Source organism: Acomys minous, assembly GCF_964271855.1.
Source record: "Acomys minous genome assembly, chromosome: 17".
NCBI lineage: Eukaryota > Metazoa > Chordata > Mammalia > Rodentia > Muridae > Acomys > Acomys minous.
The window spans coordinates 4,905,683-4,928,257 of NC_140500.1; the positions used below are offsets into that span (position 1 = coordinate 4,905,683).

Consider the following 22,575-nt stretch of genomic DNA (forward strand, 5'->3'; position numbering starts at 1 on the left):
CTGAAAGGCAGACAGCCAGTGGCATAGCTGCTTTGGAATACAGGTGCCCCTCAGACTGCCAAACTCAGAGTTGCCACATGAAACAGTGACTCTGCTCCTACGTTGAAACCAAGAAAAGTAGAAATAAATCCTCATGAACACATGTACACAAATTCTTTCAGCCACATGAACATGGGTACACACAGACACTGATAGATTTTTAGATAAGCCCTAGTTTACCTGGGGCCGGACAGATTTTGACCTCCTAAATTACCCTCATGTCCCAGCCCCAATTCCATGCCAATCACTCTAATAATTCCTATCTGGCATACTTCCCATCCACAATTCCACAAATACTTGCTTACGCTTTCCATCGGGGCCGCTTCTCTCCAGGAGGATCCTCCAAGTTCCTCCGCCCCTCCTCACCCACGTGGTTCTTTACCCATCACATGTCGACACGGCTCTCTCTCTCCCCTCTGGCACCAGTCTCCTCCCATGATCCTTCCGTCTTCCAAACCCCTGAACCTTAGCTCCACCCCTGAACCTTAGCTCCACCCCTGAACCTTAGCTCCGCCTCCTGCTTCTGCCTTGCCTTTTATTCAGCCAATCATGGAGCCAATCAGGGAGGCAAGATTACATAGCAATATTTGGGGTAAGCGAGTGTCTGTTCATAAAAGACCTCGGGGAGCAAAACAACTAACAACCAAATACAAAGCACCAGACCATGCTGTTATAGTGACGTATGTCAAGAGTCCACAGTTGAGAAGTCTAGAAAGACAGCAAATTGACTAGTGGTCACTTGGAACTGTAGTAGCAGTAAGAGGGTTCTTTTCTGGAAAGAGAATTAAAGTTCAGCCCTGGTGACGGCTCCCAGCTGTGTGAATATGGTGATGCCCACCAACTTCTGTCAAGTGATTTCATGGCGGCTGAAGTACGTTTTCCTAAGAATATGGACAAAGAGAGACCCCTTCGTCTGTGATTCAGCCATCTTGAGGCATCTGCGTCTCAGAAGTGAGAGCCGTGGGCTGTGCATTTATAAGTTGCACACACTCTGGAATAATATTGATTTGACCAAAGAAAAGATTTGAGGGCATTTAGGCAGTGCATACTTGGTACTCTTGCTCGGTTTCAGAGAATTCCTTAATCTTCTTTTCCAGAGAATCTATGTCCACGATGCTCTGAATGTTCTAGTGTAAGAAGAGAGCAGTTTTTAGATTAACTCCTCACACACACCCAAAACAAACAAACAAAACAAAACTCCAAATCAGAAGTGAACCTGATGCCAGCTTCATTCCTGCAGTCAACATAGCTGGAGAACTGACTAAAAGCTCATTTTTGTCACGGGTACTTGAAGCAATAAAGTATTTCTGTTCATATGGGCAGATCCTATCTGTTCTTCATCACCTAGAATTTGAGGTGCCTAGAATTCTGTGGTGCCCCCACAGAAGCATGCCTTTCACTCAGAACCCATGGCCAGATGTGCCCCACTTGTCTCTACCAGTGTTTAATGATTTTGACATACCTCTTCCTGGAGAGCCCGAATCTTAAGAAGCAGAGCCTTGATTTCTGACTTCTGGAAAAAAATGTTAAAATTAAGACTTTTATGGAGAAGTATAAGGGTTACCTCTAAGGCTGCTGTGTTGATGACCTTTTCCTTTACTGACAATCCCTTGTCACAACTGAGAAACTCCTAAAATAATTCCTATCTATCCAGCCACCACCCACCCACCAAACCATCCATCCACCTACCCATCTACCCACCCACCCATCCGCCCATTGAACTATCCACACATCCACCCACTCACCCACTCGCCCACTGAACCATCCACCCACTCACCCACTGAACCACCCACCCACTCACCCACTCACCCACTGAACCATCCACCCACTCACCCACTGAACCATCCACCCACTCACCCACTGAACCATCCACCCACCCACCCACTCACCCACTGAACCATCCATCCACTCACCCACTCACCCACTGAACCATCCACCCACTCACCCACTGAACTATCCACCCACTCACCCACTGAACCATCCACCCACCCACCCACTCACCCACTGAACCATCCACCCATCCACCCACTCACCCACCAACCCTCCCATCTCCACCCATCCTAGGTCTTGCTCTATAGTCCATGCTTGCTTTGAATTTGACATCCAGATTTACTGTTCTACTAAAATGTAAGATACGCGTAGAGGCAGCTATGGTAACTTCTAGTTCTATCTCACAGAATGTCTGTGCTGACTAAGGAAGTAAAGATATTAAAAATTCTCTTGAAATTATAAAACAGCATAGCACACAAGAGGATTAGAATCCCATGTCTAGCGCGCTGGACTTCTGTCGGGACAGATGGTTCTGAACATCAGAGGAGATGAATGGACCCTGACCCTGTGCACACGTTAAGCCTTTTGTCCTGGTGGTGGCAGGTGGGGGATGGGGGAGGGAGGAGGGGGGAGGGGGAGGGGGAGGGGGTGGAGTGTAGTGCTGCTACCTGCATTTCATCTAAGAAGGCTGGAGAGGTCTCCTGGGAGCCCGGGTACACCCTGAGGCACTGACTCCCCAGGACCACTCCTGTCATCTCTCCACGAAGGGGAAAAGTAAAGTAACAAGCTGTAACATAGTTACTAGTGAGCGTAAGCAGAAAATACTGTTGCACAGATAGGAATTAATTTAAAGGTCTCTGCATCTCAATCCTTACTCAAACAGAACCTGAAGTCAGCCTACTGACATGTTTTAGCTAGACCCTGTAGAAACTTTAGAAAGAAACAGAAGACGTCTGATGTCATCAGAATTTAAAGTTGTTGAAAGGGTACCTTTAAAAGCTACTCATGCGGAGCACAGTGGTGCACGTCTGCAGTCCCAGCACTCAGGAGGCAGAGGCAGGCGGATCTCTGTGAGTTTAAGGGCTGCCTGGTCTACAAAGTGAGTCCAGGACAGTCAAGGGTACACAGAGAAACCCTCTCTCAAAAAAAAAAAAAAGCCCCTCATTTAAGGCTACTTGCCCGTGTACTTTTCCTCTTACTACATGTAGTAAATGCTTGTCTAACTGACTTTTAAAAGATGGCTTGGGGTGTTAGCTACCAGGAGACTTGGTCAGAAGACATCTTGGGGTAAGGGCCCAAAAGCCACCTGCAGATGAAAGTGTGTGCAAGATTTCAGGGTTACAGCTAAGGATCTGTATAAACTTCCAGAGTGGTTGGGCCTGGCCCTCCACGAGCATTAGCTAGAACCACTCACAAGCTAGCGGAGCCCCCCAGTGTTTCCGCTGAATTTTCAGCTCGCCAGGATTACCCCTCCTAGCACACGGACAGTTAGGCTCTGCTCAGAGGCCTCGGGTCTCCTCCTGAACGCCTTCACGAAGGGGACCTGGCACCTGTTTATCTCCACATCAGCTATGGGGCAGCTGCTAAACCCAGGAACTACTGGTGCAAGACAGTCACAAACGACTGACCCTGGAAAGTGAGGGTCCCCATGACTTACAGAGAGTGACAAACAAGTCTGCATGACTCTCGCCAGCCCCTCCCCCATCATTTGCAAGGCTGGAACTCAAGGTCTGTGTAGCTGTGTAATTGCTCGCCAGGCTGCAGGTCAAGGACTGCGCACATCCTGGAAACAATGAGAGCCTCTCTGGCATCTGGGCAAAGGCTCAGGCTAAATGAGTTTTTATTCTAAAACTGTTCCCTGGGCTCATTTCCTGTTGCCTCAGAGGCTGCGTACTGACCTGAAGAGTACTGAGAAGACTGAAAAATTCCTTTTTAGAATTCAACTGAGTTTTGGCATATTTATGAATTCACTTACTGGCTTTGGGAAATAGTCCAGGAATTGCTAGGTTTCCACAGACCAGCATATACAACTTTGAACACACTGTATTGATGAGGGTGACCTTGAACATCTGGCCCACCAGGTCCTCCCTCCTAAGCGCTGGGACTACAGGTACAAGTCACTATCTAGCTGTGTGTGTGTGTGTGTGTGTGTGTGTGTGTGTGTGTGTGTGTACACAAGTGTGCATGTGCCAACATGGAAGGTCCTGAGAATGGACCCAGTCACGTGACCGCTGTGCTCATCTTCTGCCTCCCCCCACCCCCGACCCCCGCCACCCCATGGATGACTTACTAACTGCTTGTTCTGGGCCTCGGTCATGGCCCACCGCTCCTCAGAAGCGGCCATGGTAATCCTTAGGTCCTCCAGCTCTTCCTGTAACTGGCTGCCCCTGCTGGCAGCTTGCCGGGCACTGCAAGGGTGGGGACAGGGACTACAGAGAGCGAACCTCTACTTCACATTAGGGGTGCAGAGGAAAGCCAAAACCCACAAAAGGCCTAAACCACCTGCCCCAGGTTGTAAACAGACCACCATCCGGAAACAAGCGGGAGTTGGAGGGAGCATGTGAGCAGAGAGAAGGAGGAAAAACAGGCCAGAGCCCTACCTCAGGCTCTGGAGCCGAGAGTGGGGGCGAGAACACTAAGGAGAACAAAGCATGGATATGATCAAAATACACTGTGTGGATTATGAAATTCCAAAGAATCATAAAATGTAGTAAACATTTTTCTTTTTAATTTTAAGAAAGTATAATCTCAGGTCATTGAGTTGGCCCCGAAGGTAAAGGCAATTACCTTGGCACATCCCTGCACACACATGCGTCACGCACACGTACACACACACGTGCACGTGCATATACACAATGATAAATGCTTTTTTTTTACTGTAAGAGTTGGGTTTCCTGGAAGCCTACTATTGCCTGTAAGGGTGACACATTCCTTTCCTGCTCCTTAATATCGTGAATTAGTCAGAACGACTTTCCTGGTACACGAGGGGCTGCAGTGGAAGAGACACTGCACTGCACAAACTCTGTCTGTCCCCAGAGTCCACCACCCAGCGCTGGAGGGCAAGCACGGACTCCTGGGTGCCACATTTGGTGAGGAGGCCTGTTACAGTATTTGAGACCATCTAAGTACCATAAGCGTCTCAGCCACCAGGAGGAGGCTGGGGCGGTGTGCTCTGATGTGCGTGCGCATATGCTCCTGTACGTCACGTTCTCAGGGGGTCCGGCTGGCCCACTTTCTTTGGCTTACTAAGGAATTGGACTGACCATTAGACATGTGTTGGCTGAGCTCCAACCCTGCACAGGACGGTTCAACTGAATATTTTAAATGGCAGCTGTAGGCCTGGTGAGGTGGCTGGGCCCCAAAGAGCCCAGGCTGTTCAACAGAGCGGGAGTTGTTAGTCTCCAGGTGGGCAGCTCACAGCTATCTGTGACTCCATATTAGAGGAAATCATGACCTCTTCTGGCCTCTTTAAGCACTGAATGCATATGGCACACATCTCTCTCTCTCTCTCTCTCTCTCTCTCTCTCTCTCTCTCTCTCACACACACACACACACATATGCACACACGCACACACACGCATACTCACACACACATACTCACACCCACACCCACCCACCCACACACACCAATATTACTGTTAAACAAAAAAGAAGAAATGATATTAAAGATGGAAAATAAGAATTCATCGCTAGGATCTGATCTAAGCTAAGCTAGGCCTCGCCTGGTTGTAGCCGCAGCTCCTACTCTGGGGATGCAGACTGCGTCCGAGGCTTGTTACTCCTTCCGGATGGCTAAGTGGCCCCTGGCGGTCTGGGCAGTGAGGACACCCTGCCTGAGGGGCTGCTGGTCTTCAGTCCTTTAGTACTAACACTACAGATGACACTTGTCATCTAGGACACAGGCACCCAGAGGCCATGTCTTAAGCCACAGTCACCCATATGGCTGTCATCAGTTCCCACATGGAGCTTTGCACAGAGCAAGAATTCACCTGACCTTTGACCTGTGTTTTTAGAACATAGACACACTGGTCATAACTACGACTGAGACAGAGCATCGCCACTAGAAAAGGACTCACAGGTAACCCTGGTAGGCGTGTGAAGTGGCTCGCTTCCTGCAAAGCGCAGGTTACTTTTTGACACAGAAATGTAACTGCTAGACCTATAACCAAAAGAACTGAAAATATTCAAAAATTTCAGTATAAAAGTGCATATCAAGCTGGGCATGGTAGCGCACGCCTGTAATCCCAGAATGCTGGGAGGCAGAGGCAGGTGGATCTCTGAGTTGGAGGCCAGCATGGTCTACAGAGTGAGTTCTAGGACAGCTAAGACTACACAGAAAAACTCTGTCTCAAAACAAACAAACAAAAAAAGGTACATATAAAAACCACTATACAAATGTTCACTATTCTATTCTTCATACTTAACAAGAAGCATAAATAACTCACAAGTCTGTTACTTGAAGAGTGGACAAAGAGAAGGTGCTTGGCCACACAGTGGAATAATACGCAGCCATGAAAAGGAACGGAGTAGGGACAGCTGCTACTATACGGACAAACCTTTGAAACATGATGCTCAATAGAAGCCAAGTACAAAAGACCACACATTGTAATAATCCCACAAAATATACAGAACGTCAGTGGTCGGCAGGGCCGGAGAGAAGGGGGGCACAGAATCAGGGGTCGCTGCTGAAGGGCATGGGGTTTCTGCTTGGCGTGATGGAATCGAGTTAGATAATGGTGGTTAACTTGCAACATATGAGATGCCACAAGGTGGACATCACACACTGCAACATACAAACAACCTGGCTTAGAGATGCCACAAGGTGGACATCACACACTGCAACATACAAACAACCTGGCTTAGAGATGCCACAAGGCAGACCTCACGCACTGCAACATACAAACAACCTGGCTTAGAGATGCCACAAGGTGGACCTCACACACTGCAACATGTGAACGGCCTGGCTTAGGGACGCCACAAGGCGGACATCACATATTGCAACATGTGAACAGCCTGGCTTAGAGATGCCACAAGGCGGACCTCACACACTGCAACATGTGAATGGCCTGGCTTAGAGATGCCACAAGGCAGACCTCACACACTGCAACATGTGAACAGCCTGGCTTAGGGACGCCACAAAGCGGACATCACGCACTGCAGATTAGACATTGCTAAAGGATTTATGAAACAGAGCAAAACTGAAACCCCAGGATGCCCTGGGCTTACTTCTGCATCTGAAGGCTCAGGCTGGTACAGTCCTCTGCTAACTGCCTGTTGGCTTCTCTCGTGGCTTCTAGTGCCAGTTTACATGTAGTGTTCTCCTCTTCCAGGTCCTGCTTGTTGGAGCGCAGGTCTGTGACACATGCCATCAAGTCAGACAGCTCCCTGGGGGTGAGAAAGACACGTGGGCAGCCTGCTAAGTAAAGCCAGGTGAGGGGTTAACCTGAACGGGGACAAGTGTTCTTGACGTTTTATCCTTTCCCCCCCTCAATCCCATAAACGCAGCTCATATACATGATAAATATTTACTACCTGAGCCTCAAAGACTCTCTTGGCCAGGCATGGTGGCACACGCCGTGTTTCCAACCCTCAGGAGGTGGAGTCAGGAGGACAAATGGCTGAAGTCATCCTCAGCTATATCTACACCGAGGACTGTGCCAGCCTGGGTTATATAAGGCCCTGTCTCAAAAATTAGCCCATATGAATTTATATTTATAACATGACACACCCACACACACACATATGTGTTCATGTATGTATAAAGACTCATATACCATCTCCCAAAGAATTACAATCAACTTCATAACTTTATTTTAAACAGAGCTTGTTAAACCCTGAAAGTCCATGATGGAGATATTTTTATGAGCAAATAAATAATTATTTTAGATTGCCAATTTAAACGAAGATGGTGGAGAATAACCAAACATCCCAGGCCACCTCTGTTAGTTCCTTCCACGAACAAAAACTCGTGTGGTTGATACTGTGGGCTGTGAAATAAAGAGAACAAGAAAAGAAGGGAGCAGAGGCGTTCCAGACACAGCCGAGGATGCTAGCGAGCCGTGCTCACACCGGTCTCCATGGCAGACCTCAAAGCCAGACCGGGGAATCTGTGGTGCCTGGGGTCATTTTAAGTAGAAGACATAGAGAGAGGTTTGGGGGAGACTCACTTCCTCCAGGCCCCACAATCCTGCGGCAGTTCGAAGCCTGGCCCGTCCTGTGGTCCAAACACAGAGCCTTCCCAGCTGCCGCGCCACTCGCTCCACTGACTCCATGGTTCTTCCCTGACACTGAGAGGCAAAGCCGGTGAGTCCAGACTCTCATCAGACCAAGGCCCAGGCTGGTCTGTCAAACGGGCCCTGCGCACCCCCGTTTGAGTTTCGAAGCGTCTGTGTGTGGGCTAGAGACGCTCAGTGGATAGGGTATGTGCCTAGCAAAAAGCACTAGGGTCTGATTTTGGGTTGAAGCCAGGAGATGTGGTAGCCCGCCACCTGCAATCCCTGTGTCAGGGGGCAGAGACAGGAAGATGCCCAGGGCACGCTGCCTAGGAACACAACGCAGAATCATCGAGGTCCATGTTCAGAGAAAGGCCCTCTCTCAATAAAGTGGAGAGTGGTGAAGGAAGCTCTCCCCCCCTTCCCTCCCCCTACCTCTCCCCTCTGCCCCTCACTCCTCCCTCCCTCCCTCTCTCTCTCTCTCTCTCTCTCTCTCTCTCTCTCTTTCACACACACACACACACACACACACACACACACACACACACACACAAAATCTCTAACTAAATGCAGAAAAGTGGGAAGTGTGGTTGGTGGTTTTCCTTCACAATATATATTACCTGCCCAGAAAGATTGTTTTTATAGTTGTTTGTTTGGTTTGTTTCGTGAGACAGATTCCCACTCTATATTCCTGGTTGGCCTGGAGATTGCTACATAGACCAGACTGGCCTCAAAACTAGAGTGGTCCTCCTGCCTCTGAGTGCTGTGATTACAGGAGTCTGCCACCGTATTCTAACAGCACTACCTATTTTCTGTTTGTTTGGTTTTTGTTTTTGAGACAGGATTTCTCTGTATATCCCTGGCTGTCCTGGAAGACACTCTGTAGACCAGGCTGGCCTCGAACTCAGAGATCCACCTGCCTCTGCCTCCCGAGTGCTGGGATTAAAGGCGTGCGCCACCACCACTTGGCTGACATTACACATTTTGAAAGCCTTGGAATGTGTTCCTAAATTGCTCTTTTAAAAGCTGGACCAGCTAGCTTTTCTACCAGCATTGAGTCTGAGCATTTGTCCCTCCTTCAACACTGGATGAAGTCACTCTTAAATCTCTGTCATTAAGGGCCGGTGAGCTGGCTCAGTGGGTGAAGGCGCTTGCTAGCAAGACTGAGGACTGGAGTTAGGTCCCAGAACTACATGGTGGAAGGAAAGAACAAGCTTCTTCAGTTACCCCCCTGACCTCTACAAGCATACACACACTCCCCAATAATGCAATTAACAAATTTAAATATCTGTAAGACAAATGTTATATTACTTTACTTCCATTTTTTCTTTTTTAAAAAATATATTCTCTCTCTCTCTCTCTCTCTCTCTCTCTCTCTCTCTCTGTGTGTGTGTGTGTGTGTGTGTGTGTGTGTGTGTGTGTGTGTGTGTGTGTTGGGGAGTGGGTGTGCAGTGGGGGAGGCACCCTACTGTAGCATCTCCATGACACAGAGGGTTGGGCCACAGTGATGGGTGATGCAGGCAGTGCCCTGGGGTTTCTGCTGGAGCTCTGCTCACCTCCTGTTCCTGCAGTGAGCTGTCCACTCCTTCATGACATCCTGGAAGGTGCCCAGGTCCACGCGTGGGTTTGTGTTTTCAGGATCAAGCCAGGCCCTCAGCTCTTCGAGGCCGCCGTCCTCTGCGTCTTGGCCAGCAGTTCGTCTCAGGTAAGCTATTATTGTGTCCACTTCTACTGAGCCTTAGGAGAAAGAAGGAAACGTGCTATTTCAAGGCAGATTGTTAGGTGACCCTTTGTCAAACTTTGTATGTCACTAAGGATGACCTTAAATTTCTGGTTCTTATGGCTGCGCCTCTTGAGTGATGGGTAACAGGTGTGTGTAACCACACCTGACTTAGGTGGCTCTAGGGATGAGCGTAGGTGCTTTGTGTATCCTAGGCAACAAAACTACACGCTGAGTTTAGACTTTTTTTTTATTCTGTTTTATGTACTTTGCATGTGTATGTTTGTGTGCATGTGGCAGGTGCACATACACCACAGCATATGTGTAGAGGTCAAAGGACAACTTGTAAGGGCTGGCTCTCTCCTTCAACTATGTGGGTTCTGGGGATGAACTAAGGCTGTTTAGTCTTGACGCCACCTTTACCCCTGAGCCATCTCACTGGCCTGAAATGTTCACTTTTGATGAATGAGGAGCTGGTACTTCATAAAAATAATCCATCTAAGCCGGGCATGGTGACACACGGCTTTAATCCCAGCACTTGGGAGGCAGACGCAGGTAGATTACTGTGAGTTCAAGGCCAGCCTGGTCTACAAAGTGAGTCCAGGACAGCCAAGGGTAAACAGAGAGACCCTGTCTCAAAAAAACAAAAAGAAAAAAAAATCCATCTAACCCTTGCCATCCCACCAGGCTGGCACAGGGCGGGGCTCTGGCCACAGTCCTGCCCTCTTGGTAGAAGCAGCACATAGACTCCTGCCCATTGTCCTCTGATTTCCATGTGCACATGCTCAGACACACGTATGACACTGAGAAGGAAACGTAACAACAGTTTAATAAGACCAGTTAAACTGTGGGCACCGAGGCTGCGTGGGGTGAGGTGCCTCCCCGGCCCGCGCTAGCGATCTTCATGCTCTCCCTCTTCACTTCTGCATGTTTTCTTAAAACATTTCTTGAGCCAGGCAGTGGTGGTGCACGCCTTTAATCCCAGCACTTGGGAGGCAGAGGCAGGAGGATCGTTGTGAGTTCAAGGCCAGCCTGGTCTACAAAGCAAGTCCAGGACAGCCAAGGCTACACAGAGAAACCTAGTCTTGAAAAACAAACAAACAAACAAAAACAACAACAAAACAAAAACAAAAACAAAAAAAACAACCCCCCCAACAAAACATTTCTTAAATTTTATAAACTCTCTTAAAGTTTTTTCTTCATTAGTTTATTTATTCACTTTACATCTCTATTGCAGCTCCCTCCTCTCCTCCCAATCCACGCTCACACCTCCTGCGCCTCCTGTCCCCACACCTCCCCTCCCCCTTTAAAGGGAGCCCTGCACCCCTCCCCCAGGTACCATCCCATCCTGGGGCATCAAGTCTCAGCAGGACTAAGCACATCCTTTCCCACTGAAGCCAGACAAGGCAGCCCAGCTATGGGGAAGGGCTCCAAAGGCAGGCATCAGAGTCAGAGACAGGCCCCTCTCCTATTGTTAGGGGACCCACATGAAGACCAAGCTGCACATCTCCTACATATGTGTAGGGGTCCTAGGTCCAGCCCATGCATGGTCTTTGGATGGTGGTTCAATCTCTGTGAGCCCCCATGGGCCCAGGTTAGTTGATTCTGTAGATCATCTTGTAGCATCCTTGACCCCTCTGGCTCTTTCCATCCTTCCTCCCGCTCTTCCACAAGACTCCCTGAGCTCTGCCTATTGTTTGGCTGTGGGTCTCTGCAGCTGCTGGATGAAGCATCTTAGAAGATAGTTATGCTGGGCTCCTGTCTGCAAGCATAGCAGAGTATCACTAACAGTGCCAGGGCTAGCTCTCTCTCATGGGGTGGTTTCTGGTTGGCCATTCCCTCAATCTCTGCTCCAGCTTTATCCTTGCACATCTTTTAGGTAGGACAAATTTTGGGTTCAAGGTTTTGTGGGTGGGTTGGTGTCCCCTCCTTCCACTGGAAGTTCTGCCTGGCTACACGAGGTGGCCACTTTAGGCTCCTTATCTCTTGCTTTTTGGAGTCTCAGATAGGATCTTCATCATCTTGATAAGGTTGGATTCAGGGCATCTTCTCATGCGTTGGCTGTGTTAGGATACCCAGGGCTTGTAGTAGATAACTGAGCTCTGGTGGCGCCATAGTGCCCTGGCTTTTGTTGATTGTATTTTAACCAAGGCCATAAGCCATCTGGTTGTCTCTATGGCTGGCTGGATGTCCCTAGTGCCGGCCAGACTCTTTGGGGCTGTGCACCTGATAGAGGAGCTCAGGGAACAGCATGCCCCTCACCTTTGCTGGCTGTGCCCCAGATGGATCCTCTTAAAATTTTAAAAAGCATTCAGGCAGTTTTTTTTTTTTTAAATCCAAAGCCATGTCGACAGAAGAAACCATGGAAAGATACATAACAAATCATTGAGAACAGTTGGGAAGCGTCTTTTTTGTTTGTTTGTTTAACTAAGATGCCGACATTCTTGCAATGACATGAAGCATTTACATGCTAAAAATAACCTGTGGGGATTTTATAAAGAACTACACACAGCCCTTTTTTAAAAAAGCAGAAGTGAAGAGCTAAAATTAAAAGGTTTTAAGCTAAATTCAGAGTGTGGCTTCATATGCTAGAGGTGTCTAGTTCTTGAGACCAGTCCTAGGAAGCATAAGCTGTTGTGAGCCGTGACCAATTAGGACCCTGAAATAAAGAGACAGCATGACCTAACCAGCGGTTTTGCTTTCAAATTAGGCTGTGGTCACCAAATGAGAAGACACATACAGACAGACAGACACACACACACACACTCAAGTCCCCTTCTGGAAGGCGACCTGGCGAGCTCTCCCACAAAACTTACCTGTGTGCTCCGTGTCGCACTCATGAAAGACATTTGCCATTAGCTCTTCCTCCCAGGCGCTGCTGGCACCATCAGCTTCATCTTCCCAGGTGCCCTCACCTTCCATTTTCAACCCTATTGAAAAATAATAATTCCTGTGCCATGGTGGGTAATTTCTCCTGTGGACACGTCAATCTGAAGAAATTTTACCTCAGCAATCATCAACTCACTGTACCCATATCTTCAACGGGTCCCTTTGGTTTGGGGGCTGGGAGAAACTCCACAAACAGCATCTGCCGGGCATACATACATGTGTGTGTGTGTGTGTGTGTGTGTGCGCGTGTGCATATACACACAAAAAATTAAACTTAAGTAGTCATAGGCCAAACTAAAGCACACATCTTTAATCCCAGCATTCGGGAAGCAGAGGTAGGTGGATCTCTGAATTAGAGGCTGCTAGTCAGGACTACATAGTGAAACTGTCTCAAAATAAATAAATAAATAAAGTGGAGAAGGGGGTTCCCACAGAGGGATGGGGTTTTATAGCCTTGCCATATTAAAACATACTGTTGAGTAACAGCCATGATACAAATGAGATTATAAGAAAACAGAAGCGGCTCAAGAGATGGCACAGTGCTGTGGCCCTGCCTGTTCTTCCTGAGAACATGAGCTCGGTTCCCAGCATCCATGTGGTGGCTCCCAGCGCTCTAACTCCAGCTCCTGGGGATGTGATGTCCCTTCTTCCCTCTGTGGCACACAGACACACATTTGGGTAAAACACAAACACACATTAACATTTTAAAGAGAAGTGGGTTTTGCTTCTGAGAGCATATTAAGCGCACAGGACCGCTAGCAGCCCCGCGCGGAGCCTCCTAAATCTCAGCCTGACAAGCGGCCCTCCTCTAAAGCCTGTTTTCTGGGCTCCTGCAATGGGGCTCTTTTGTGGGGTGCTAGGTTTGAACCGAAGGCCTCTAGGAAAGCGCTTCACCATTGAGCTACATCCCGACCAGGACCTATTTTGTTGTTTTTTAAAAAGGGGGGCTGTGGGGGAGGGGCGCCGTTTCAGGAGAACACGTATGAAGATCGGGCTTGAGTGGCGTTTACTTCAGGTTGTTGGACACCACATGGTTGTGGTTGCAAATAAGGCTTAGAATTTGCATTCAGGTTCTATGTAAATGTGTACAAAATACAGGCCTTCTTTAAGAAGGTGAGAAAGACACACACTTCAGACTGACATGGGAGATAGCTCGGTGGTTAGAGCACGGGCTCCTCTTGCAGAGGACCTTGGTTCCGTTCCCAGCAAGCACACGGCGACTCACAACCTGCAGCCAACACCTGTAACTCCAGTTTCCAGGAATCCAACCCCCGCCTCCGGCTTCAAGGCCAGCGCACATATGTGGTAAACATACACACATAGAGGAAAAACACCCAAACAAAAAATAAACATTAAAAAAAAACCTTGGAAGTGGGATCAGAAAGGGAAACAAGTTTGAAGGTTACTATGAAGTTACTGTCACGAAACCCAGCTCTTTGTATACTAACCTAAAAACCAGAAAATAAAAAGCCAGGAAGGGAATGAATACCTCTATTCAGATGTGTGGGGCTTTTGTTTTGTTTTGTTTTGATTTCATATATACTAAAAAGCAGATGTGAAGCATTTGACCAGTGATGGTGAGATGGAGTTTCTCTGTGTAGCTCTGGCTGTCCTGGAACTCGCTTTGTAGACGAGGATGGCCTTGAACTCAGATCCACCTGCCTCTGCCTCCTGAGTGCTGGGATTAAAGGTGTGTGCCACCACCATCACCCAGGAAATATTTTATTTTATTTTTTGAGACAGGCTCTCTTCCTATAGAGATCTGGGTACCCTGGAATTTGCTACACAGACCTGGCTGGCCTTGAACTCAAGAGATGCACCTGCCTCTGTCTCCCAAGAGCTGGAGTGAAAGGTATGTGCCGCCACACTTGGATAGAGCAGTGTTTGTTGTTGTTGTTGTTGTTGTTTTGTTTTGTTTGTTTTTCAAGACAGGGTTTCTCTGTGTAGTCTTGGATGTCCTAGACTCGCTTTGTAGTCCAGGCTGGCCTTGAACTCACAGTGATCCGCCTGCCTCTGCCTCCCGAGTGCTGGGATTAAAGGCGTGCGCCACCACGCCTGGCTTAGAGCAGTGTTTTAAAGCATGATTATTTACCGTCATCATTTGGAGATAGTTTTCTCACCCAGTCCTGAGGAATGGAAAATGTACTGTCCCTCCCAGAGCTGTATTTATGGCCCAGGACTGAGGCGCTCAAAGAGTCTGCATCGCAGCTGCTGGGGAAACATCCCCGCCAGTCAGACCGAGACTTCAAAGATGCAGGACTCCCGTTGCTCCATAGTCTCTGCTGTGAGAAGTTCTCAGAGCTTGTCAGAATGGCTGAGTACGGGTCATCCTGAGGAGAGCGGGACTGGGAGGTGGTGGAGGTTCTTGGCAACATTGTTTCGGGGCCGGAAATGAGGATGCGCAGAAGTTGAGAAGTGGGAGTCCAGCACAGGAAGGTGAGTAGCAGCCGCTTTGCTCACCTTCTCCCCAAAGGCTTCCTCAGTTTTAGGCTGTGGGCTGTCAGAGCTCCTAGACCTGCATTTAGTAATCTGTTGAACTGGATTCAAAGTGGCCTCTCTCTTACGAAGGGCTCTGGTTTTTCAACAGATACTCACTACTGGGTTATGACACTTCTTGGCTTCCTTCCTTGCTGAGGCCTCCCTCGACGTCCCCTGAGTTAGAAGTGGCTAAGTAGTAGGCAAGAGCAGACATCATTTTTGAAGTTAGCATTGTCCTAAAAATAAGTTAGCAGTCAGCTGTTTATTCCCAAATTGATTTTTTTGTTTGTTTGTTTGTTTTGTTTTTGGGTTTTAGGTTTTAGGTTTTGGTTTTTAGAGACAGGGTCTCTCTGTGTAGCCTTGGCTGTCCTGGATTCGCTTTGTAGACCAGGCTGGCCTCAAACTCACAGCAATCCACCTGCCTCTGCCTCCCGAGTGCTGGGATTAAAAAGGTGTGCGCCACCACTGCCCAGCCCACCAAATTAATTTTTGTTGTTGTTTATTTTTGTTTTTGAAGACAGAGTTTGACCTGTAGTATTGGCTATCCTGGACTTGCTTTGTAGACCAGGCTGGTCTCGAACTCCCAGAGCTGGGCACAGTGGCACACGCCTGCCTCTGCCTCCTGAGTGCTGGGATTAAAGTCACCAGCCACCACATCTAGCTGGCCAGATTGATTTTGTAGGCACTGGAGAGAGTGTTAAACTGCTCTCACCAACTTCCTGCACATGTAACATGGACAGTCAAGTTTTCGGTAGCTGCCAGCCGTTAACATGTATGTGAAGCCTCGCCTTGAGCAGGTACTGTGCTTAGTACTGTCTATGTACCAGCTCATCCTTAAATGGTGCTGAGGGGCTGGCAAGTTGTCTCAGCAGGTAAGAACACTTGCTGCTCTTGCAGAGAACCTGGCTTCGGTTCCTAGCACCCACAGGTGGGTCATAGCCGTCTGTGATTCCAGTTCCAGAGGATCTGACACTAGGCACCAGGTCCTCCCAGGCAGCAGGCAGGCATGCAGTGCACACACACACACACACACACACACACACACACACACACACACACACACACACCACACCATACAAAATAAATAAAATCTTAAAAATAAGTAAATAAAAATAAATCTTTAAAAACGTCAACCAGTGCTCTGAGGTAAAATTACTGTAACATAACTGTTACCTCCATTTTCTGTCAAAGAGAAGTAGGCACGCATCCAAAGTCCCCTGGTGTGCCAGAAGCTCCATGGCTGTGAGCCCGTTGGTACAGTCCTTACCTGGCACACACAAATGCCTGGGCTTGGTTCTCCTGTCCACGGGGTATGGCATACACACCGGTAATGCCAGCACACAGGAAGTGGAGGCAGTAGACAGGAGTTCTGGGTCGTACACAGCTAAGAGGCACGTTCCAGGCCAGCCTGGCCTTAAAGGAAAGAAGAGAGTAGTCTAGTGCTCATACTGAACCGTAGGCCACCTAGACTCTAGACTTGGACTTTTTGTTTTCTGTTTTTTTGCTTTTTAAGACAGGGTTTCTCTGTGTAGCCCTGGCTGAACTGGACTCACTTTGAAGGACAGGCTGGCCTTGAACTCACAACAATTTACCTGCCTCTGCCTCTGCCTCTTGAGTGCTGGGATTAAAGGCGTGCGCCACCATGCCCAGCTTGACATGGCCATGATTTAATCCACTAACATTTAATTTGTATAACTTATTTCTCCTAAACAGCTTGCTATAGCACTAGGCTTGGACTTTTAACCCTACCACTTTCCAATTTTTTTTTTCAAGACAGGATCTCTCTGTGTAGCCTTGACTGTCCTGGACTTTCTTTGTAGACCAGGCTGGCCTCTAACTCACAGAGATCCGCCTGCCTCTGCCTCCCAGAGTGCTGGGATTACAGGCATGTGCCACTGTGCCTGGCTCAATTTATTTTTATATATTTGTTTGTTTGTCTGTTTTTTCATGACAGGGTTCTCCTGTGTAGTCCTGACTGTCCTGGAACTTGCTCTGTAGACCAGGCTAGCCTCAAACTCCCAGACCCGTCCACCTCTGCCTCCTGAGTGCTGGGATTAAAGGTGTGTACCTCAACCACCTGGCTACTTTTTATATATGATATCATATGATGCCAGAGTCTGTAATGGTGCCAACAGCTCTCAAACATACACTGATGCCCCATTGACACAACTATGCCTTTCATTTACCGAGAACAGAATGTTCTGTGTATGTAAGTGTTTTACAACCTAACTTCATATAAGCCCTGTCAAATATATGGGGAACTCCCCCCTCAGAAAGCAACGAAGACTCAAGGAGATCTGGTAACTTGATAAGAGCCACAGACTACCTGACTCTAATGTAGTTTTTGCTTTTTTTTTTTTTTTTTTTTTTTGGTGGTATAGGACTTTATGTAGGCTCAGCCTGTGTATTATTAGTGTCCTGTGCCCCAGCCCTCCAGCATATTTTTATTTTGTGAGAGGACAGGAGAGATGGCTCAGCAGCTAAGGGCACTGACTGCTCTTCCAGAGCATCCAGGTTCAAATCCCAGCACCAACATGAGACCTCCACTGTGTGTCACACATGGCATAAGGGCAACAAGGACCCTGAATAGACCTGAACCCCAGCTGTGTGTCACACATGGCAACAGGGACCCTGGATAGATTTGGACCCCTGTTGTGTGTTACACCACCAACACTGATGTGGGCTCTGTTCACACTATGGTGCAAGTCTTTACTTCATGGGTGTTGGTGTCTGAGTCACACTGACTTCCACTGGCTTTTGCAACCCAGTCTCTCCCCAACTTCTGCAGTTCTGTGAGTCAGCAATCACTTCCTGGCACTAATGCACAGGTTCTTACAGATGGAGCACTTAGGACACTTTGCCTGACACCAGCAAAGCTCCCTAGGATTAGTTTGATTTATTCTCATACAGCAGGACCCAGTGGGAGTCAATGGAGATGAACTGATAAAACTTTCACAGCTGCCTTTCTCTGTGGCCTGAGACGGGCCCTCTCTTTGCTGCTTAGCCCCTTATTTATTTATTTATTTATTTATTTTTCTTTTCTTCAGACAAAGTTTCTCTGTGTAGCCCTGACTGTCCTGGAACTCACTCTGTAGACCATGCTGGCCTCGAACGCAGTGCTGGGACCAAAGGTGTGCACCACCAAGACTGGCCCCTAATTTTCTTTTTAGCCTTAGATCCTGGTAGAAAAGCCTCGCTGCATCCTCCAAACCACTGAGACCCACACGTCTAGGCTGGGGGTGATAGATAGACACCTGTGACCCCAGCACTCGGGACAAGTCCAGCACTATGATAGGCTGCAAGCTGGGGTCACAGGAGACCAGTTCAAACAAAACAAAGCAAAATCACACAACTTAAAATGTGCTTGTGCCAGTAGCTGCCTATAAAAAGACGTGCACCACCATACCCTGTTAAGAGTCTTTTTTTTTTCTCTCCCCTGAAACAGGGTCTCTCTTGTAGTCCTGGCTGTCCTGGACTCAATTTGTAGACCAGGCTGGCCTCGCATATATTGAGATCCACCTGCCTCTGCCTCCTGTGTGCTGGATTAAAGGGTGCACCACCATGCCCGGCTCATGGCATCATTCTTTAAAAAGAAACAATGAACTGGAGAGATGGCTCAAAAGTTAGCAATACTGGCTGCTCTTGCAGAGGACCCGGGTTCAGTCCCCAGCACCCATGTGGTGGCTCACAAGCATCTGTCATTCCAGATCCAGGGGGTCTGACACACTCTTCTGACTTCCCTAGATTCCAGGCACACAAGGGGCACACAGACATATGCAGGCAAACTCCCATACACATAAAACAAAAATAAACCTTCAAAACAAAAAAGAAATCTCACCTTTCATTTTATATTTGCAGATAAAGATGGTCCATTTGTGCTAGGCGTGGTGGCACACACCTTTAACCTCAGTACTTGGGAGGCAAAAGCAGGTAAATCTCTGTGAGTTCGAGGTCAACCTGGTCTACAAAGTGAGTCCAGGACAGCCAGGGCTACACACAGAAACCTTGTCTCGAAAAACCAATCAACCAACCAACCAAAGAAGCAAAAAAAGATGGTCCATTTGTTTGTTGGACTCTCAATGTCAAGAACCACGTGTGTGTGTGTGTGTGTGTGATTTTGCATGTGTATGTGTGTGGCCTCGAGTATGTTTGTGTTTGAAAGTGTGACAAGAAGAGGACACTGGATCCCAGGACTGGAGTCCCAGGTGGTTTCACGCTGCCAAGGAGACACTGGGAATCAAGCCAATTGCAAAAGCAGCCAGTGCTCTTAACAGCTGAGCAGTCGCCCCAGACCCCAGGAACCTCCTCCTGTCCCTGAACGTCAGTTGTATTCCATGTACTTTCACAGTTAAAAATCCTTTAAACCAGCCGGGCATGGTGGCGCACGCCTATAATCCCAACACTTGGGAAGCAGAGGCAGGTGGATCACTGTGAGTTCGAGGCCAGCCTGGTCTACAAAGGGGGTCCAGGACAGCCAAGGCTACACAGAGAAACCCTGTCTTGAAAAAACAAAAACAAAAAACAAAAAACAAAAAAAAACCCCAAAAACCTACCCTGTCGGCAGTCAGCGGTGCTTATTAAACACCTATGCCACACTGAGCCCTGCCGACACCGGGGACATGATGGTGATTAAAACACAGGTTCCCCTAAAACCCGCAGTCTCTCCACAGACTTCCCAGACTGAGTCCACAGCACACAAATGAATTGCAGAGTGAGAAGTTTGCCCCAGATAGTTCATGGCTCATTCATAGACTGAAGATGACTGGTTATTTGGAAGCCAAGCATCACTTGGGGGCTTGTTTTATTGGTTAAGTGCCTTGAGCAGAAGCCTGCAGAGCGTTGCTCAGAGGACCCGAGAGCACAGGGAGTTTAGGAGGGCATGAAAATCTCAGTGGTGCCTCAGAAATGGACCACTTTTGCTCGAATGTGGTATCTCTCAGATGGCAAGATGCAGCCCCCTGGAAAACTTGCAGTCATAGCATCCAAAACAAAACAAAAACCTTCAAGGGTTACCTAAACCAGTGTGCCTCAGCTGAGTGATTGTGGAGACCATGTTGTCATAATCAATACAAGACACATTGTTGCTTTTTCTGGAAACAAATGGGAACAAAAAGTGCACTCCTCACACACTGGCTAAGCAGGTGGGTTCAGACAAGTAACAGCACGGCAACTTCACCTGAGGGCCCCAGCAGCGATTGTGAAATTAGCTACTTAGGGCTGCCCAAAAACCTGCACAGAGGAACCATGGGGCAAAGGTTGTATCTTTTTCCAGAGGAGGATATTCCGGAAGACATCCTTAAGAATTCAGTGGAAGAGCTACGTTGGCTGTGAGTACCTAATTGGTTGGACAAGTACACCCAAGAAGAAACAGGCACTTTCCCGAGATCGTGGGCTCTGCCTGATGCGTCCCGGATGTAGGGGAATGGAAACGGTTGGAAACAGCAGCAAGACCTGGATGCTTTGTTAGGCATTCCCATGACCTGGGACAGCAAGACCTGGATGCTTTGTGAGGCATTCCCATGACCTGGGACAGAGAGAAATCAACACTTCGAGATCACCGTGGGGAACATTCAAGGCCTCAGCGGGGCATTGCAGTAGAACATATTGCTTCATAGAAGTATCTTATGTGCCGGGCGTGGTGGCGCACGCCTTTAATCCCAGCACTCGGAAGGCAGAGGTAGGCGGATCGCTGTGAGTTCGAGGCCAGCCTGGTCTACAAAGTGAGTCTAGGACTGCCAAGGCTACACAGAGAAACCCTGTCTCAAAAAAAAAAAAGTGTCTTATGTAACCTGCTCTTTTTTTCCTTTAAATAATTTATTTAATTTTATTTTAGTGTGAGGGTGTTGCCATTGGAACTGGTATTACAGACAATTGTGAGCTGCCATGTGGTGGCTGGGAATTGAACCTGGGTCCTTTGGGAGAGCAGACATTGCTCTTAACCAATGAGCCATCTCTCCAGCTTTAAATGCTGTAAGTATTAATAAAAATGCTTACTTGGTTAAAAAGAGAGAGAGAGAGAAAGAGAGAGAGAGAGAGAGAGAGAGAGAGAGAGAGAGAGAGAGAGAAGCCCAGCCGTGTCTGTGTCGTTGGTGCGCCGTGCATGCTGCTTTGCACATCGTTTGCTAAGTCCAATGCCAGGAAGTTAAGGGCTGGGGGATGACATAGTAGGTAAGCTCTGACTCACAGGACGTATGTGGGCATGGAGTGAGCTGGCAGCCTGCGAAAGTGTAGACAGGGGGTCCCCAAGTAAGCTGGCTACTGTGACCAGCCATATTGGTGAACTCTGAGTTTCACTGAGAGACTGCTTCAGTGGGTTTAGTATAAGAGAGTTTGGAGGCAGGGGGATTGAAGCCTCCACATCCACCCTCACCCTCATGCACACCAGCACACGTGTGTGTGCCCGTACACATGCAGACACACATACACCCAATGCACACCATACACATGAAAAACATCTTGAATTTCATACCTGTTGTGGGGATTTCTGCTGGGACTCACATGAGCTAACATGGTATAGAGAAATGCCAGCAATTATCCAAGCCACCTAAGCCACCCCGTCCTATTTTGTACTCTTACGGAAGTGGGCTCCACTTACCCTGTTTGTAAACCCCGGGTCCTAGTGTTGTTCTTGCCTACGGTGTCCTCTGTGTGGCAGAAGACCTTGAATCACCTGCCTGATGCAGGGCTGCAAAGTTCAGCTTTCTCATGCGGTGTGTGTGAGGCAGCGTCTACCCACCAGGGATGGCTCACGCCTCAGGTGTCCCAGGGAAACTCTAGGTTATGCTACTGTTTCTCTCACTCTCATTGCTGATCCCTGTGTGGCTCAACATTAGTTCTCTGAGGCTCATGCACACATACGTTTGTTTTGCTTCCTAAAAGAGCCTTTGGCGAGTCACGATAAATCTACCATCCATGCCCAACGCGGGCATCGTTACATCAGGCACTGTTCCATAGCCATTAAGTATTCGGAAACAACAAGAGCGGGTGCCATGACTGATCAATACATTACTAGGTAATTGATGATTTTATTGTAAAAAGAAATATGCAGGATGGGGCTGGGCAACAGGCAGAGCTTGCCTCATAAACACATCAGAACCCAAAACAGTTGGCACGGGACAGTCTGTACTCACAGTCAGGGACACCTAACGGAAGGATCTCTCGTGCCATTGTCCAGCCAGTCTGGCCAATCAGGAAGAGCCCTTGTTTCACAGAATGAGGTACACAGTGTGCTGGAGAGACAGCCCAGCGGTTTACGAGCACTGGCTGCTCTCCCAGAGGACCTGGGTTTAGTTCCCAGCACCCACATGGTGCTCACAACTGCCTGTAACCACAGTTCCAGAAGACCTAAGTCTCTCTTCTGGTCACCTGGGCTGCCAGACCTGTATGTATGCACATACATACATGCAGGCAAAACGCTCCTACACATACAATAAATCTTTTCCTTTTTTAAGGTGGAGATCAGGTGAA

At 48.2% G+C, this 22,575-nt stretch overlaps 1 protein-coding gene and 1 pseudogene across 3 annotated transcripts in view; one reads left to right on the plus strand and one right to left on the minus strand.

The window, feature by feature from the left end:
• IRAG2 (inositol 1,4,5-triphosphate receptor associated 2) overlaps positions 1–22,575 on the minus strand; it is an 85,962-nt gene that overhangs the window by 60,765 nt on the left and 2,622 nt on the right. Inside the window, exons 2-9 of one of the 2 annotated variants that reach the window (XM_084765297.1) lie at positions 14,723–15,297; positions 12,558–12,671; positions 9,578–9,758; positions 7,977–8,096; positions 7,036–7,194; positions 4,100–4,217; positions 1,502–1,552; positions 1,089–1,166 (exon numbers count right to left, since the gene is read on the minus strand). In XM_084765297.1, coding sequence (XP_084621423.1) covers positions 1,089–1,166; positions 1,502–1,552; positions 4,100–4,217; positions 7,036–7,194; positions 7,977–8,096; positions 9,578–9,758; positions 12,558–12,671; positions 14,723–15,005 — 1,104 coding nt within the window. In that variant the 5' untranslated portion in view covers positions 15,006–15,297. The remainder of the gene's footprint in view (positions 1–1,088; positions 1,167–1,501; positions 1,553–4,099; positions 4,218–7,035; positions 7,195–7,976; positions 8,097–9,577; positions 9,759–12,557; positions 12,672–14,722; positions 15,298–22,575) is intronic. The other variant, XM_084765298.1, reaches the window with a different exon arrangement.
• Positions 19,988–20,526, plus strand: LOC311588867 (large ribosomal subunit protein uL13m-like; annotated as a pseudogene). Its single transcript has one exon. The product of its transcript is annotated as a large ribosomal subunit protein uL13m-like (transcript).